The sequence below is a fragment of the Mastomys coucha genome, unplaced genomic scaffold, assembly GCF_008632895.1.
Source record: "Mastomys coucha isolate ucsf_1 unplaced genomic scaffold, UCSF_Mcou_1 pScaffold5, whole genome shotgun sequence".
Lineage (NCBI taxonomy): Eukaryota > Metazoa > Chordata > Mammalia > Rodentia > Muridae > Mastomys > Mastomys coucha.
In genome coordinates, this window is record NW_022196911.1 from 113,111,025 (window position 1) to 113,128,635 (window position 17,611).

Here is a 17,611-nt window from a genome sequence, read left to right on the forward strand (position 1 = left end):
ATGAAGTCTGGATGCAGGAGCTTGAATTTACTGGCAGAGGTTTCCAGTCCGAAATAGGTGTGAGGCCTAGGACCCACGATAGAAGTGGACAGAGCGTCCAGAACCATCGTATTGAAGGGAGAGCGAGGGCAGTGTTAAGCGCCTGTGGTAGCGGTAGGGCCGGGGCTGGGAGTAGAATCGGGAGAATGGGGTGTAGAAGGTGGCTGGCAGCACGGACGGAACCACGTGTGGCTTCCCCTTCAGCAGGACCTCCGTCGGTGGAGTGTAGGAGAGGGAGGATGGGGGTGTGAACAGGGCAGGGGGTGTGGGGAAGGAGCACTGGAACTGGGGGATGTGAGGAGGGGGTGGCAGGAGGGGGAAGTAGAGAGAGTCAGGAGGTGGCGGCGGTGGCTGCCTGGATTGCTGGGCCTGGCATGGGAAGGGGCAGGGGAAGCACCGATTTTGTGGAAGAGGTGCTGTAGGGGGCTGGAAATAGGGGGGCTCTTTCATGAAGCGTGGCACATAGGGAGCGATGTAGGAAGGGATGGAACGGATGGGCCCGATGTAGGAGGCCGAGGTGACAGGGCTATGGGAAGGGGACCTGGTAATGGTCACCGGGGGCGTCAGGGAAGGGTTTCGAGAGAGGGCTTTAAGTCCAGTCTGGGAGGGGGACTTGGAGGCTGGAGGAGTAGGGACCTGAGTAGACCCTCGTGGCACGTGCTGGACATGGGGGCTGGGAGACTGGGAGGAAGCTCGGGAGGAAGGCTGAGAGGCAGCTGGGGTAGGGTTGTGAGAGGTTGGGCGGGAGGAAGCCCCCCGGGTGGGGGAAGGGGAAGGGCCTCCAGAGCCAGAAAGAGGCTGCTGGGTGGTTGGATTATCAGCGTGGTTAGATCGGGACTGGGATGGGGACTGGGTTGGGGATGGATTAGGGGTGTGGGAGGGGGAGCTCATTGGTGTTAGGGAGGGTTATGTCCACCCGGGGACTCTGAAGCAGCTCCCAAGGGCACATTCCCAGTAAGTCACAGAACCCATCCTCAGTTCTTATGACCTAACGCAATGCCAGGGAACAATTGTTAGGTAATCAGAGGGCGGGGGTGGGGCGCCCTGCAGGGGCTGGCCTGGATTCTGTTATATCACCCACTAAGAGCACCTCCAAAGCTGCTCTTTGGGAGAATGGGTCATTATGTCCCAAGACCCATGAGAGGACTTGGGTCTTCTGGCCACAGCAGTGGCTTAAGTTTCTAAGGCACAAGACACTAAGAGGAGCTCGGGACAGGGCTCAGATGAGGATCCAGAGAGCTGGAGTCATCTGACATCCAGGAAGTGCGGAAGAGAGCATGGCACCCTCTCTGGACTGAGCCTGGGGAGCCAGTGTTCCTGGCCCCTGGGCAGATGCCTGCCTACCAGGACCAGTGGCATGGATATTGGGCCCAGCTCTTAATTTCCGCAGCCGTGTGTTCAGTGGGCCAGCTGCCCTGTTGCCTGTCTGTCCTCCAGGACTGCTGGGACGGCAGCCTACGGATGAGGGGCCAGGTCTGTTCACTCTTTAAGGAAAGACCACCTCTCACCCAGTAGGGCTGCATGGGCTCCGAGCCACCTGAAAGACTGGGGAACCCTGACAAGTCTGCCTTTAGTTTTAATGGTGACACTTCAGGTGACCAAGCATTACCTCTTCGTTCCCTGGACAGAGTCCCATAAGCCCCGAGGTTCACTCCACTCAGGAGTTCCCAGAACGCACCCACTATCAGCTGGGTTACAATCCCCACTACTAAATTATGCTGAATATCTAGGGATTATTGAATTCTGAAGAGTTTTCCCTTCACATAACTTCTCGTGCTGTAGCCAGGGCTAGAGAGCCTATCAGCCAGCTGCTCCACCTAGCCATGGGTCCTCAGAACAAGGGGAGAAGCTCATATGTCCCTCCTACCCCCATGTCATAGGCTCATAGTGTAGTCAGGTGCTCACCTGTCCCCTTTATCGGGACCTTCTGGAACAGGCTCACGCAGAATGGCAGATCTCAGCATCAGGTAATCACGGATGCTTGAGGGGATGAAGATGTAGCGCAGGTCCTGTAGGGGCATTGGACAAGGCCACGTTCAACTCCAGAGAAGGGAGTCCTTCACCTCATCTCCCATTGAAGCTTGTGAAGATTCCCTCATTAGGCTGCATTCCCCCTGGGAGGTTCTCGGGTCGTTTCACTGTAGGCTCACTGAACTTTACTGCCCCTCCCTGTAAAGAACTGACACGTGATTACCATTCCTGTCAGGACTGGCAAGGCATGTGACTAACGCATGAAAGCTTTTTTGGACTTTTTGTTTGTTTTAAGACAGGGAGTTATGTCGTTCAGGCTAGTGGTCTCAAAACTCCCAACACAGCCAAGGAACTGCTGTCCTTTGGCCTCCCGACCCTCCTGCCAGACCCTAGACTATAGATGGGCTGGAGAGCTGGCTCAGTGGCTGGCTCTTCCAGAAAGCTGGCTCCCAGCACCCATATGGTGGTTCATAACAATCCATAATTCCAGCCCCAGGGGATCCAATGCCCTCTTCCGGCCTCTGTGAGCGTAAGTATGTACATGGTACACAAACATACGCACAGACAAGTTTCTAAGGCATAAGACACTGAACACACAGCCCTGGGAACTAAGAGCTGGGCCTAGTATCCGTGCCACTAATCCTGGTAGGTAGGCATCCTCCCCAGGGCTCTGCCCAGGAGCCAGGAACACTGGCTCCCAAGGCTGGGTCCAGAGAGTTAAGAACATAGGCTGCCATGTCCTCTTCCCCACTTCCTGGATGTCAGAAATCCAGCTCTTTGGGTCCTCAGGCAAAATACACATGGGCTTGAAGCCTGGGTGATAAGAAGTTCTTGGTTTCTTCCCTCCTCCTGGATTGCTCAATCTGGGGAAGGAGTAATGGTCCTGCCATGAGGGATTCCCAGAAAAGCCTGGGTGAAAAAGACCAGGTCATCCTTCCCAGTCTGACTCCCACTTTGAGAGGAAAGCAGCTCACTGCTAGAGAGGACCTGAGTGAGTACCACTCCCCAGCCACTCCCGAATTCCTGACACTGACTTTGAGGTAACAGTCTCGGTACCTGACTTTCCTACACGGAGTTCTGGTGAGGGTTTGAGAGGACCCACAGGGTCACTCTCTGAGTGGGTAGTCTGGGGACACGGAAACAGCTCCAGAGGGCCTAGATCTGAGTCATTCTAATTGAATGTTTTGACATGATCTCAAACATCTCAGCACCCCCTTCTCCCTGCCCCTAAGACAGTCTCATTGTATAGACCTGGCTGACCTGGAGCTTGCTGTGTAGATCAGGCTGGCTTCAAAACTCACACAGATCTGCCTGCCCCTTCCAAGTGCTGTAACTAAAGGTGCATACCATCATGCTCGGCAACCTCTCAGGAGCCCTTAACTCTGCCACCGGAAAACAGGTGACGGTTTCACACGGAGCTCCCTGCCCTGTGACACTCCATTCCCTGGAACCCCGAAACAGAGGAGGTACCTAATGCCCTTGCACTGTGCATAGATGGGGTACTCTGAAGGGGGCACTCTAGGTTTGAACCTTGGGCCGTCTGCTGACTTGCCTCTAGAAGGATACCAGGCCTCAGTCTCTGCCCCAGCGAAGAGGGGCTCACAGGGTGCCCATCTATATTCAGTAAATATTGACTCTTCCCAGGACTCCCATGTCTGAGAGGCAGCCCTGAACCAACAGAAAGAACAGGGAAGTCCAGCAGACCTGCCTTTGCTATCCACGAGCTCACTATGTAGACCAGGATGGCCTCAGATTCACAGAGATCGGGAATACTGGGATGAAAGGCATGTGCCAGGATCTTAACACCACCCATGCATCCACTGGACAGAGTCTGTGAACCCCGAAGCCCTCCCCACACAAGGGTTCCTAAGGAGACAGTGCCCTCCACCCTCAGCTACCATGGCCCATCCATTGCTGGCCTCACCTGCCCTTGTGGCACAGAGGTGAAGCCCAGTTTGGCATAGGAGATGAGTGAGTTCTTCATGGTGTTCACGGTGAAACCATAGAAGGAGGTCTTGGTGCCCACGTCGCGCTCAAAGCCTTCGGTTATGGCGCCATTGAGTCTGGCCCCAGCAGAAACCTATCAGTATCTTTGACTGACTTCCTTCCATCTGCATGGCTCCCCTCACTAGTCCCCTATCCCTCTGCTTTGTGCCACTCTCCTGCCCATGAGAATATCTGTTTGGGCGTCTAGCCTGACCCCCACTTTTTGGGTCCTTAAGGGATGCTCTGAATTGATAAGTCTAGCCCTTGGGACCCTTCTTCCCAGGTTCCTTTACACCGGGTACCTGTGTTCTGTCTTCAGAATTGGTTGATACTTGGTTTAGAGCAGTGGTTCTCAACCTTCCTAATGTGGCAATGCATTTAGTACATAAAGGTGACCCCAACCATAAAATGTTCAATGCTACTTCCTGATTGTGAGTTTGTCACTGTTATGAATCGTAATATATATGTATATATGTATATATATATATATATTTTTTTTTTTTTTTTTTGAGACAGGGTTTCTCTGTATAGCTCTGGCTGTCCTGGAACTCACTCTGTAGACCTGGCTGGCCTCGAACTCAGAAATCCACCTGCCTCTGCCTCCCAAGTGCTGGGATTAAAGGCGTGCGCCACCACCGCCCGGCATGAACCGTAATGTTAATATCTGGTTTCCCATCTTTAGGTGACCCCTGTGACAAGGCCCTTTGACCCCCAGGGGTCACAGCCCATAGGTTGAGGACCACTGGTCTAGGCTGACTATCCCCTAACTGTTGACCTGTCTTAGGCTAGCAGCGGCCGTAGCCCTTGCCTTGGGGCAGACGTTCCCTCGGGACTGTCCACCCAGCTCCCTGGCCCCTGTCCTCATTACCTGAAGACATAGTCATGAGCATCGATTTTCTGACCCTGCCGGGACCCATTCAGAATGCCTCCATTACCCACCACGGCACAGCGAATACAACTTAGAGGTAGTTTCCTGGAGGCACCAAACAGCTCCGCGCTCTCTGGGTTTTTCAGAAGTCTCAGGGTAGAGGCAATGACTGTGGGTGAGGATGAGGGGAAGCCATGAGGAGCAGGCTGCTGCCAGGCTTTCCCTGGTCAGCCTGGCCTGGAACCTATGTCATGGAGACCACCCTAGGAAGCAGAGAGGGTGGGGGGACAATGTGTGTATCACGGATGTAGAGAAGAATGCGGGGAGCCTAGGTAGCCTGAATATCCAGAATAACTGGTTCTCTAAGACTGGGTTCACTCCAAAAGAAAAGAATCCAAGGCATAGGGTGGGCCTGACCATGGTGGTTTATGTCAACGGCCACAGTGGTGCGGTGAAGGCCCTTAAACCTCTGGTGTCAGACTACCGTTAACCGCTGGTCAGATCCCATGCTAGGGTGTGAGAGTGGCTCAGCAAGGCGATCTCCTCAGCCTAGGCCTGGCTGCTTGGATGAAGGAGGAGAAGGAAAGCTGGAGACATGCATAGAAGAGCCCATGAGGCTTTCCGGTGACACTGTGAATGCAGCCAGGAGTGGTATACAGTGGGACCAACAGTGGGAAGAAGGGGCTGGCTGAGCCAGAAGGTAGGGGAAAGGCAACAGGTAACAGGTTACCTTTGTGGGAGAGCCCCTGCCATCCGTAGGGGACCTTGTGCTGGGTCAGATTGTTCCACAGGTCTGGAGTGAAGAGGCCGTCCCACAGCAGCACTGGGGTGGAGAGATCAAACAGACCCCGGAAGTGCTGGTCCTTCTGAATGGCCAGGGAAAGCGGCTGTTGGCAAAGCCGGCCCTGGGAATGAGGAGAGGAGAGGAGAGGGCTAAGCCGGTCAGGTGGAGGCCAAGAGTGTGCCTACAGACCTCCCAGGAGAATTCGGGAGCGTGAGTTTCCCTTATCCCTCCAGAAGGGGCCATCCCTGAATCTTTCTGCTGAGACTGCCTGTGGTCCAGCAGCCTGATAGGACCACGGAACATTTTGGATTCAGCCTAGCCAGCCAGGCCTTCCTTGCCTCAGCAGATCTGGCTTCATATCCTTCACATCCCACATGGGCACACTCTGGGGTTTCTGCAACCCTGGTGGTTCAAGGCTGGCAATCAGAATTTATCATCCTGATCCCACTCCTACCCCCTGCTGGGAAGAATTACAGCTGCCCGCCCTCCTTCCCTTGGCTGCTCATAGTGAATCCCCAGCCTTCATGTCCACGGAGAACCTTCAAATGACACTGTGATGTTTGGACCTAGTGTATCATTCAGGTAACTTTGTCCCCAGCTCATGGAGTCAATCATTGAGGAGCACTGGACCACAAGAGCTCTCTGCCTTTTATCAGTTAACCTGTAGATGCATTAATAGTTTGATGGCAGCCCAGCATGGTGATGCACCTTTTTTTTGTTTTTGTTTTTGTTTTGTTTTGTTTTTCGAGACAAGGTTTCTCTGTGTAGCCCTGGCTGCCCTGGAACTCACTCTGTAGACCAGGCTGGCCTCAAACTCAGAAATCCACCTGCCTCTGCCTCCCAAGTGCTGGGATTAAAGGCATGAGCCACCACCGCTCAGCTGGTGATGCACATCTTTAATCCCAACATTCCTGAACATTCCAGGCATATCTCTGTGAGTTCAGGCCAGCCTGATCTAAATATGGAATTCCAGGTCAGCCAGGGCTACAAGGAGAGATCATGTCTTTTTTTTTTTTTTTTTTTCCTACCTCTTGGGTGACTGACTAGTCCTTCGTCACCCTACCACAGGCTAACACCGACTTCCATTCCAGCCAGGCTTCTGCCAGGGTGTTTTTTCTTTTCTTTCTTTCTTTCTTTCTTTCTTTTTTTTTTAAAGATTTATTTTATGTGTATGAGTACACTGTAGCTGTACAGATGGCCGTGAGCTATCATCTGTGTGGCTGCTTGGAATTGAACTCAGGACCTCTGCTGGCCCTGCTCCTCCAGTGTAATTCACTGTAGCTGTCTTCAGATGCATCAGAAGAGGGCGTCAGATCTCATTGCAGGTGGTTGTGAGCCACCATGTGGTTGCTGGGAATTGAACTCAGGGACCTTTGGAAGAGCAGTCAGTGCTCTTACCCACTGAGCCATCTCTCCAGCCCTGAGAGACCATGTCTTTTTTTTTTTGTTTTGTTTTGTTTTTTGAGACAGGTTTTCTCTGTGTAGCCCTGGCTGTCCTGGAACTCACTCTGTAGACCAGGCTGGCCTCAAACTCAGAAATTTACCTGCCTCTGCCTCCCAAGTGCTGGGATTAAAGGTGTGCGCCACCACTTCCCGGCTAATAAAATCTTTTAAAAATTTTTTTTAAAAATTTACTTTGATGACATCACTGGGGATGGCAGAAACTTCTGCAGTGAGGCCTTGCTGGAGGAAGTTGGTCACTACAACATGTTCTGGAGGTTCTATCTAGTCCCAGGGCCCCCTGTGTCCTCTCGCCATCCTTACTGGCTACTGTGATGTAAATGATTCTCTTATCTGCTGTCTCCCATGCTGCTCTGCCTTTAGAAACAACAGATCCAAATGATCATGAAACCATGAGCCAACTTAACTTTTCTTCCCTTAAGGTTGTCACAACAACAGAGTTTGTCACAACAGAAAAGCTAGGTCATGTCCCTACCGTGCTTAGGAATAAGGTGTTTGTGAGTGTCGTGAGAATGGGCTTAGGCTAGCCCTAAATCTATCAGCTTGCTGACCACGAGGCTGTGTGAAAAATGGAAGCCATGCAGTGGATGTGTGCAGAGATGGAACAATGCCAAGCCGAGCCAAAAACCAGGCCAGGATGGTTTTTTAGAAACTCAGGGGAAGTACAGTCCCCTGGTCTGATACTGGTCCTCTGGCTTTCAGAACCAGTGGAGGGTAGATTTCTAGTGGGTTTGCTGTTTTTGTTAATGATGTATATGCACGTGCTTACACATGCGAGAGAGAGCAGCTGCCCCACAGTCAGCCACAGGCCTCAGATCCCCCAGAGCTGCAATTCTAGGGGGTTAGGAGTGAGCTGGAGACCAAACTTCAGACAAAAGCAGAGTGTGTGCTCAGCTAGCCTGTGCCTGTGGCAGGCGCAGGAAACAAGATCTCACCTCTACACTCAGGGCCCTTCAGGAAAGTGAGAGTCTCAGCCTGGATGTGGGGGTGGGGTTGGGCTCTGCTCCTGAATAAGCTTCTTTGTTAAGCCCTTGATCAAAGGACAGGGCAGGAAATGGTTTGATGGTGGTTTCTGCTATCATGCTACACATGAGCGTCCCACACTAAGCAAAGAGGATGCCATCCAGCCCACAGGGCGCGGGGATGAGGGGAGGAACACGGAGGATGTCCTCAGTGGTGCATTAAACCAGAGACAGACACAGATGTCGGAAAGTCAGACTTGGGATGCACAGGCAAGAATACATGACTTTGGCCTAAACCACGACACCTTCCCTTGGAAAGGTTTGCTTGTGGACAGTGGCGTCTGGGGAGTAAGGGTCGGTAGGATGGCAGAAAGGGGTTGTCTGGCATCAGAAGGGAAGGTGTACTAGCAGGTGCGAGTGGGTGAGCCCCTGACACAGGGAGTAAGGTAGATGGATGCTTTGGTACAGTCCTGTGTGGTGCAGTTCAGTTCCATGTGTCGCCTACATTTTATCTAGATAGCCTACAACGCCCTCACCAACAGACGGACACATCGGACTCTCCAATAGTTCCGTTACATAAACCAGGCACATTCTGGCTTTGCCGAAGTCAGTTGCTCTAAGCCATAAGTAAATCCCTCTTTCTGGTCCACACTGTGGGACTACAACTGAGCCTGTGGCTTCCCAGGACTACACTTCCATCAATAACTCCCCCAATCACAGACCCTCTATGCAACCCAAGGTCTATCTACCTGTCTGTCTTTGGTCTCTAGGTACCTCATGCGTTAAGATGGGATTGTCCCTATTTTAGAGCACCTTGCTACATGTGTTCAAAAGCAATGTCTGTTTTAAACTAGCTGGGACTATACATCAGTTAGCACGGAGTAGAAAACCTGCTAGAAACGTTAAAGTGGCCTGACCCAAGCTCTCACGATGCCTCTAGCCTCTTCCGTGGCTAACCACACGCCCACGACCTGCTCTGAACTCAGCTTTCCCTCATCACTTGCGCTGTCTCTGAGTGACTAGCCTATCACTAATCTCTTGAACACAGGGGCATCTTTTCTCCCTGATTCCACCTCCCTCCCAAACCTCAGTTAACATATCCAAGTTTAGTCTCCTAGGTACTGAAAACAGTCCTTAAGGCTGAATCCATAAAAGACATAAGCATCCTGCAGTTCAACCAGTGTGAGGAGCTGGGTAGCAGGGAAGGAAGGCTGTCTACGAGCCAGTCTGTGGCCAGTCCTGGGGTCAGAGCAGGGCTCCCATCCGGGTGGAAGTGATTACTGCTGAGTGGGCCTGGTAAAGCACCTAACTGCCCCGTGCCTCAGTTTACCCTCTAGAATATCTCAGTACTGTTTACCGTTTTCCTGAACCTTGAGAAAGAAGTGGCCTGTGGCGCACCAGTCACCTGGCTATTACTTGGGGCTATGGATCAGAGTCCCTAAGAGCCCCGAAGCAAGCGCGCCCATCTCCCACATACTGGTGTTTCTTCTTCAGTGAGTAAGCGGGCTGTGACTTATCATAAGTAGTTTTTAAAGAAATAGAGTGAAGAATCCATCCAACACAAAGATACAATGTTAAGGGGCTGGAACGGTTAGGAGAGTGTATTGCCTTTGCAGAGGACCAGGGTTCGGTTCCCCGTGTCTGCCCTGGATGACACTCAACTGTCTGTAATCCCAGTTCTAGGGGAGTCTATGCTTTTTGGGTATCTGTACACACATGGTACATGTACATACACACAGGCAAACACATTCATACTACTACTAATAAATATTAAAAAAATAAAATTAATTTTTAAAAGGGGAGATAATTTAAAGGGGCTCCGGCGATGACTCAGCAGTGAAGAGCACCCACTGCTCTCGCAGAAGACCTGGGTTCGATTCCCAGCACCCACCCGCAACTGCCTGTAACTCCGGTTCTGGTGGGTTCTGCTGCCTGGATCCCCTGTGACACCTGTACTCACACGTGTGTGCTCGTGTACGTACACACACACACACACACAGAGTTAAAATAAGGACACAGTTAAGACTCCCAAGAACTTTCCAGTCGGCTACAGCCCACGGGTACTAATCTATCTACCGTTTTCTGCTGAGTACCGGAAACACTAGCGGCTGGATCTAAACATGCCTTGAGGAGATGGACGTTTACCTCTATGTGGGTGGAAGAACAACCAGATTATACCCAGAAGCCTCAAGAATGTCTTGTTTTCTTCTCTTCTCCTCCTCTCCCCACTAGAGCATGCTCAAGCTGCCCCAGAGTGGTGGACCACGCCCAGACTGCCCCAGAGCAGTAGACCACTGTACCTTTCTGTTTTCCAGATTCGGTGCCTTGGGTTCAAAGAATGCTCGAGGTGGCCTGATGTTCCTGGTGGGGAAAGGCAGAGGTAAAAAAGTGGGGGTCCGACCAGCAGCTTAGAAGCCTCTATAGAGGCTGATTTCCTCAACTCTAAGGCTGACAGAATGCCAGGGTCCCCAAGATGTTTATTTCTTTGATCTTTATTCTAGGCCGTGACTTCCTCTTTAGATGTACAAAATACCATTCCTTAATTATATTCTGGCCAGCTACAGAAACCAACAAATGAGTCTCTCAGCAAGAAATGTGAGGTTTAGGGGCTGGCGAGATGGCTCAGCGGGTAAGAGCACTGACTGCTCTTCCGAAGGTCCTGAGTTCGGATCCCAGCAACCACATGGTGGCTCACAACCACCCATAATGAGATTGGACGTCCTCTTCTGGTGTGTCTGAAGACAGCTGCAGAAAATTACGCCGGAGCAAGCAGGGCGTCAGAGGTCCTGAGATCAACAGCAGCCACACACATGATAGCTCACAGTCATCTGTACAGCTACAGGGTACTCATACACACACAAAAAAAATGAAATAAAATAAATCTTAAAAAAAAAAAAGAAATGGGTTTATAGGAATGGGGTGGTTAGAATATGAAAATGGAAAATGGGAAATGGTGTCTGAGAGGTCTCCTTGCAGAGCCTCAGGGGTGAGTATAGCAGTGTATACCCTTAAGCCCAGTATTTAGATGGAGGCTAAAGGATCAAGGTTCAAGGCCACCCTCTACTACTTAGGTTTGCATTGTGGCTGAGCAGGTGGCACAGAAGCAAACAGAAACAGCAAGAGAAGCCTGGGGGACAGTCCTTAGGACTGAGGTCATGGGGTGCTCTGCTCCTCCAGTGGTGTATGTCCGGCGCTCTGCAGCTGGTGCCGTGTGAATCTCGGTTTTGGCACCTGTACAACTGTACTTGGATCACCTGACTGTTGGAAGGGGCCCAAGGGAACAGCTAAATTACCTTCAGTGAGAAGGCCTTCTAAATGCCAGCCATTGTCCGTAAGGGAGGAAGGCGAGGGATCTCGTATCTCTCATCAGTCTCTTCTAAAGGGATGTGAGAGGGACGCTCACAATTCCTAGGCACTGTGATGGTGCAGGGCAGAGGGAGGAAGCCTGTTCAAAGGATGGTGGCCAGATGTCCCCTCCTTTACTACCCAGCAGCCCTGGGGAGGCCGGGATTGCGGGAGGACTTGGGAACTGCAGCTTTGCCTCCTGTAAGTGCTGAGCCAGCTGAACCAGGGCGGAGCTGGTGGTCTGGGCTTCCCTTTAGTTTCCTAGGTTTCTAGTAAGGTCCTGAAGGGACATGGGATGATCCCTTCCCGCCCCTCCCCCCACCCTCCTTCCACTAGCCAGATGTCCACCCCTATAATCCTAGAGCTCCCCTCCTACCCCTAGCTCCTCCCCCCATCCTCCTTCCACTAGCCAGATGTCCACCCCTATAATCCTAGAGCTCCTCTCCCCACCCCTAGCTCCTACCCCCACCCCTAGCTCCTCCCTCCTATAAGGAGCTGAGATCCTGTTCAGCCTTGGAAGGAACATGGCAAACACCCACACTCTGCTGGTCCTGAGGTTCTGATAGATTCCTAGCTCACCTCTCTACCCTACCCACCCTCTGTAGTAACTGTCAGACAGCAGGCCTCGTGACCTCAAAGGAAAATTGCCAGACTTAGGACAAAAGGGACTGCCATGGGTTATTGATGGTGGGGACCCTCCTGAAACCCGTATCCCTCACCCAAGGCCTAATGGTACTTCCCAGCTTCCCTGGGTTTGCTGACTTCATGGCCCTCTCCCAGGAATCCAAATTCTTCCTGCTACCTGGGGCACCCATACCCCTCTATGAAGACTTTGCAGCCTCGGAGATAAGCACAGATGCACGTTTTTATAAAACTGAAGGGGCTCATCAGGTGTGGTGGCTAGGAGGCACTCTAGAGGCAGGAGGATCACGCAAGGCCACCCTCAGCTACATAGCAACTCTGAGGCCAGTTTGAGTTTTATGAGCTACTTACTGTCTCACAACGAAGGAACGAAGTAAGTCCAAATATATTCAACTTAATTTTTAAAACAAGGGTAGAGTGTGTCTATGTGTGCTGTGTGTGAATGTGTTCATTCATCTGTGTGAAAATGGACAGACACTATGGAGCACATGTAGAGGTCATGGGGAACACTCCAGCACCCTGGGCGGAAAGGACCTAAGAGCCTGATGATGGGGGACAGGGATGCTGAGAAATGCTGTCTCTAGCAGGACATGGCCACAGCAGTCATGAAGCCAAGCAGCTGCAGCTCACTGCCTGCCCTGAGCTTGCTTGAGTTGTGTGCCCACTGGTGAGCCCCACAGGCTCCCAAGGACAGCTCCACACGCATGCTTACGAAGACCCCTGAAGAAACTCAGGAGTTTGTAAAACAAAGCAAAAAAAAAGCAAAGGGGCTTATTTGTGAAGAAGAACGGGGTGCTGGGGTGCTGGTGGGAATGAGTTGGAGACAAGAGGGGGAGGGGAAGGGGAAGATGAGGGAGGGAGAAGGGGAGGGGAGAGTCATTAGATTACATTATATACAAGGAGAGAATTATCTTTCTTTAATCCCTTGATTTTTCGAGACAGGGTTTCTCTGTGTAGCCCTGGCTGTCCTGGAACTCACTCTGTAGACCAGGCTAGCTTGGAACTCAGAAATCTGCCTGCCTCTGCCTCCCGAGTGCTGGGATTAAAGACGTGCGCCACCACCGCCCAGCACCAGACAGAGTCTCGTGACTAGATGGCTAGATCCCTCTCAGGTGCAGTGAAAGCCCCTTGGACACTGCAGGCCCAGCCACTCTCCTACCTGACTGGCACTTGGCCCCACCCACAGGAAGGATGCTCAGCTTCTGGTCACACTCAGAAAGCCATCTACCTCGCTGGACTGCCTACCCACCTCCTACAGCCAGGCTGAGCCCTAACCTCCTGCCCTTCCTCCAGGTTTTACTGTGGCTAACACCAGCAAAAACAAAGAAACAAGGAAAAGGTCCAGCTTCTGGCTCATAGCTGATGTCAGGGTTTGTTGTTGTTGTCGTCTTAGTTTTAGTACTGGGGACTGAACCCCGAGACTTCATGCATGGAAGACAAGCACCCTACCAACTGAACTACATCTCCAGCCCTCAAATCAGATTTTTTTTTTTTTACTTTTCCATAAAACATTTTATTCTTAAACATATACTTTTCTTATTTTTTTAACTTGAACTTGGTGAATATTTTTAGAAGTGTATAAAAATAATTATCCATGTCTGTTCTAATTATGTAAAAGATAGACTATCATTTGAAAAGCACAATTGTACATACTATGCCTCATGCATAACAGCTTGATTCTGAGAAATTTCAATGAAGAAACAAAAAAGCCCCAGGTTTCCCAATTACATAATCTCATTATGTAGACTTGAAACCTTCTTTGTCTTCTTACATTGGGGGCCACACCACAGGTCTGATTTTTGTTTCTACTCACAGCCTTCAAAAAACATGTAATCTGGGCTGGAGAGATGGCTCAGCGGTTAAGAGCACTGACTGCTCTTCCAGAGGTCCTGAGTTCAAATCCCAGCAACCACATGGTGGCTCACAAACCATTTGTAATGGATCTAACACCCTCTTCTGGTGTGTCTGAAGACAGCAATGGTGTACTCAGATACATAAAATAAATAAATCTAAAAAAAAAACAAAAAAAAAGCCCATGTAATCTATGAGGAAACAAGCGCCACGGCTTTCATCTTCACATCCAGGTCTAGCGGGAACTGGATTCCAAAGTTATCTGAATCCTTGAAGGCCAATGCACACAACCAGACCACTGCTTGGAGATCTTGCCAATTCTAGACACCTCACCAAGAGACTTGATCTGAAAGTCAACGTCTCCAAATCATATTTTGAAAGGAAGAAAGATCTCTTGAGAAGGAAAAAGTTGGCCGGGCGGTGGTAGCACACGCCTTTAATCCCGGCACTCGGGAGGCAGAGGCAGGTGGATTTCTGAGTTCGAGGTCAGCCTGGTCTACAGAGTGAGTTCCAGGACAGCCAGAGCTATACAGAGAAACTCTTGTATCGAGAAAAAAAAAAAAAAAAGGAAAGAGGTTTTGCCAGAGTACACTGGGAAGAGACCTTGGGACTTTCACTCCTTCACAAAAAATTCCAGTCAACTTCAGAACTCCAAGAGCACAGGAGAGGGCACCCTAGCTGGCTCTCCAATACCAAGTAGCCAGCCTTGAAAGCATATGTGCAAATTACATTATACAAACTGAGCAGGCTATATTTAGGAATATATATATATATATATATATATATATATGTGTGTGTGTATGTGTGTGTATATATATGTATATACACATACATATTTATGTGTTATATATGTGTGTATATGCGTATATGCATGTATGTGTATAGGCTCAGAACTCGTTCTGTGTTGTTCCAGAGGGAGTTCGCACATCCCCAGGGCCATGCCCAGATGGAGCTTATCAAAGGAACTACTCAAATTATAGCCCCAGATAAAAGGAAGCCAGATGCAGGTAGGCCTGAGCTCAGAGCAAGGAGTGAGAGCAGAGCAGGAAACTGGCCACCTGAAGAGCAGGATAAAGTTGGAAAACAGGGGACTTGAGTCCCCACCCTAAAAGTGGATCCAGGAAGAAAGTAGCAACAGGGAGCTCCCCAGTTAGGCCTGGACGGAATTCACCAAAGACTCCAGGGTCGCCAGCGGGCTCTGGGCCCGACAAAGGCCCAGGGTCCCGGAGGCAGCACGAGATTCAGGTGGCAAAAGGCGTGTCGCCCCTGCGAGTCGCTCCAGGCTGCCCGCGGGCGTCCCGAGAGCTGGGAGCGCGCGCCCTCCCCGCGCCCTGGGCGCAGCGCCCCGCAGCGCTTACCTGGCGGGAACCTGGGTCTCAGGGGACCGCTGCCCCGCCGAGGAGTACAGCATGAGGAGGATCCCGGAGCTGGTGGAGACGAGCAGCAACATCCGAAAGAGCCAGCGGCGCCGGAGGTCCATGCGAGCCCGGCCGGGGTGCGCCCCGTCGGCCGCCCTGCGCGCTGAGCCCCGGGGCGGGCGGAGAGGACGGTCCCTGTGGGACGCACGGAGGCGGCCGCCCCGCTCTGCCCCGCCCTGCCCACGGCCGGCCGCCGCGCGCCTCCGGGTCCTGCAGCTCCCCTCTGTGTCCTCGCCAGGCCTGAGGTCGCGGCAACTCCAGAGATTGAGAGTCACTAGGGCCGTCCGGGCGAAAGGCCGTCGTGCAGCTACTGGTGGCTGGAGCCGCGAGCGCTGTTCAGGGGCTGCCCCCGGGGGACTTCGATGGCGCTTACTCCGGAGGCTGCTCTCCAACGAGAGCCACACCCCGGATGTACCTAGTCCAGAGTCGGGCAGGAGTGTTCGGTTCTCAAGGTCCACGGCTAGCTTGTGCAGTGAAGGGTGGGAAGGGCACGAAGAGACGAGGCTGCCTGCTGCCCTGACTGAGCACTGTGAGCTTAGGGACGCCCACCCCAGGTTTCTGGACCAGAAGCGGGTGGCTGGCAGCTGTGAAGCAATCTGGCCCGCTCCCTCACAAGGACCGAGGGTTTGATGGGTTAAGGCTCGCGTACCTTGTGTACTTGTAGAAGAGTATATTCAAATGATGGAAGGAAACCTCTTAGCTTGGGTTTGGGGTTAGAGGTCCGGGTAGGGAGCCTACTGGCCAGCCGGCCCTGGGGTACACTGAGGGGCTAAGGTTGTCATCTCTTTATTTGGTGACTACCCATTGAGAAGGAGGACGTCATGTAGGGAGCCCGCGGTCATGGTTGTTACTGCTCTGTTTGGCAACACGCAGAAAGGCCAGGCCTCTCCATGCATTGCTCAGACTTGGCCTGAGGGCGCTGGGAGACTGAGAGGGGAGAGATGGAGCAGGGCGTCATCATCGCCAGGGGCTGGGAAAACAGACCCGCTTTTTGGCAGCAGAGCCCTTTCTGTCTGTGAGCCATCGGTGAGGTGGTGTGTTCTTTAGTAAGCGAGCCAAGAGTCTGGGAAGGTGAACTTCAGCTCCCCAAGCTTTAATCTGGTCTGAGAGCTGAGAAAATCGGGGTCCATGAATTGGTATCTGCCCAATGTCAGGCTTCCTAGGCCCTGGGGTTTGTGGATATGAGTAGCTTCTTCAGTCGTCTACCTGGTCTGGTGTGGACCAGGATGGAATCCTTGGGGGTGCAGGCAATCAAATCAATCTGTCCTTTGTTCCAGAGTGGCTGAGAGTGCAGCCGTGCTAATGACCAGAGTTAAGAATTTATGGTTTCAAGTTTTGTTTTATTTTATATATCCATACGTACGTTGATGTGCAAGCACAAGTATGGAGGCTAGAGAGAAATTTTTGTGGAAGATCTGGTCTCTCCTTCTATCATGTTTGTCCCAGGAATCAAACTCAGGACCTTGGGCTTCGAGACCAACGCCTTTATCTGCTGAACCATTTTGATGACCCCCGATTTCAAGTTTTTCCTTTCAATCTTTGTGTTCTTCCTTTGTCAAAAATTGCTGTTACTTAACCCCATACAATTCCTTCCCTTCCTGGGGGTTGCTTTCTCTCCTCCTCGGTGGGAGTTGACCCCCATCCGTGTTAATGATGTAGGTCTACGGTTCTTTTCAGTGTCCCATGGCAACGCTTCCCGGACCAAAGCATCCTGCCATCCCCCACAGTCCTCACTCCTCCCATCCAGTCTCTCCCAACACCTCAAGTTTCTCAGAAGCTTTCTTTCTCTGTGCTGCTGTCTCAGCAGTAGAATCCACTTGTGGGCTTGGCTTTCCGCCCAGCCAAACTCCTACCCAGATTCAAGCTTGGATCTGTGCTACAGCGCTCCCTACCCCCATGTGCCCACTCACCCCAAAGCAGAATGGAACCACCAGAATCCCAGCTCAGCTCACTTCTTGCCAGCCATTGTCCAAGCCTTGGTCGGCTTCAGCTCCTGTTCTGCTTGCTAGTGACTCTGGGACATCGCGCCAAGTTCTAACTCTTGTCTCAGCCATTCTTTCACCATGAGTGAGCATCCGGCTGAGGGTTAGCTCAGTTGGTAGCATGCATGCCTCACACTCACGAAGCTCTGTGTCACTACATATGTCAGTTACGGTAGCATACACCTATACTCTTGGCAGGAAAGGCAAGAGGATTAGAAATTCAAGGTCAGGCCGGGTGGTGGTGCATGCCTTTAATCCCAGCACTTGGGAGGCAGAGGCAGGTGGATTTCTGAGTTTGAGGC

General features: G+C 51.8%; 2 protein-coding genes across 2 annotated transcripts; both read right to left on the bottom strand.

Moving 5' to 3' along the window:
• Positions 1–6: 6 nt before the first annotated feature.
• LOC116078539 (vegetative cell wall protein gp1-like) lies at positions 7–1,018 on the bottom strand. Its single transcript, XM_031353822.1, has one exon. It carries the CDS (start codon positions 928–930, stop codon positions 67–69), a length of 864 nt encoding a protein of 287 aa, XP_031209682.1. The 5' UTR covers positions 931–1,018; the 3' UTR covers positions 7–66.
• Positions 1,019–1,590: 572 nt separating this feature from the next.
• On the bottom strand, positions 1,591–16,072 carry St6galnac2 (ST6 N-acetylgalactosaminide alpha-2,6-sialyltransferase 2). Its single transcript, XM_031353823.1, has 6 exons — positions 15,268–16,072; positions 10,372–10,432; positions 5,595–5,769; positions 4,865–5,033; positions 3,935–4,073; positions 1,591–2,048 (listed from the first exon to the last, which is right to left on the bottom strand). Exons 1-6 carry the CDS (start codon positions 15,387–15,389, stop codon positions 1,941–1,943), a joined length of 774 nt encoding a protein of 257 aa, XP_031209683.1. The 5' UTR covers positions 15,390–16,072; the 3' UTR covers positions 1,591–1,940.
• Positions 16,073–17,611: the final 1,539 nt, after the last annotated feature.

Bases quoted from the DNA above. Each gene is read 5' to 3' on its own strand.
- LOC116078539 (XM_031353822.1), bottom strand. From the start codon at position 930: ATGAGCTCCCCCTCCCACACCCCTAATCCATCCCCAACCCAGTCCCCA.
- St6galnac2 (XM_031353823.1), bottom strand. From the start codon at position 15,389: ATGGACCTCCGGCGCCGCTGGCTCTTTCGGATGTTGCTGCTCGTCTCC. The intron at 10,433-15,267 runs GTAAGCGCTGCG...TTTCCCCACCAG, and splicing joins GAGACCCAGGTTCCCGCCAG to GAACATCAGGCCACCTCGAG. The intron at 5,770-10,371 runs GTACAGTGGTCT...CCTCATTCCCAG, and splicing joins CGAATCTGGAAAACAGAAAG to GGCCGGCTTTGCCAACAGCC.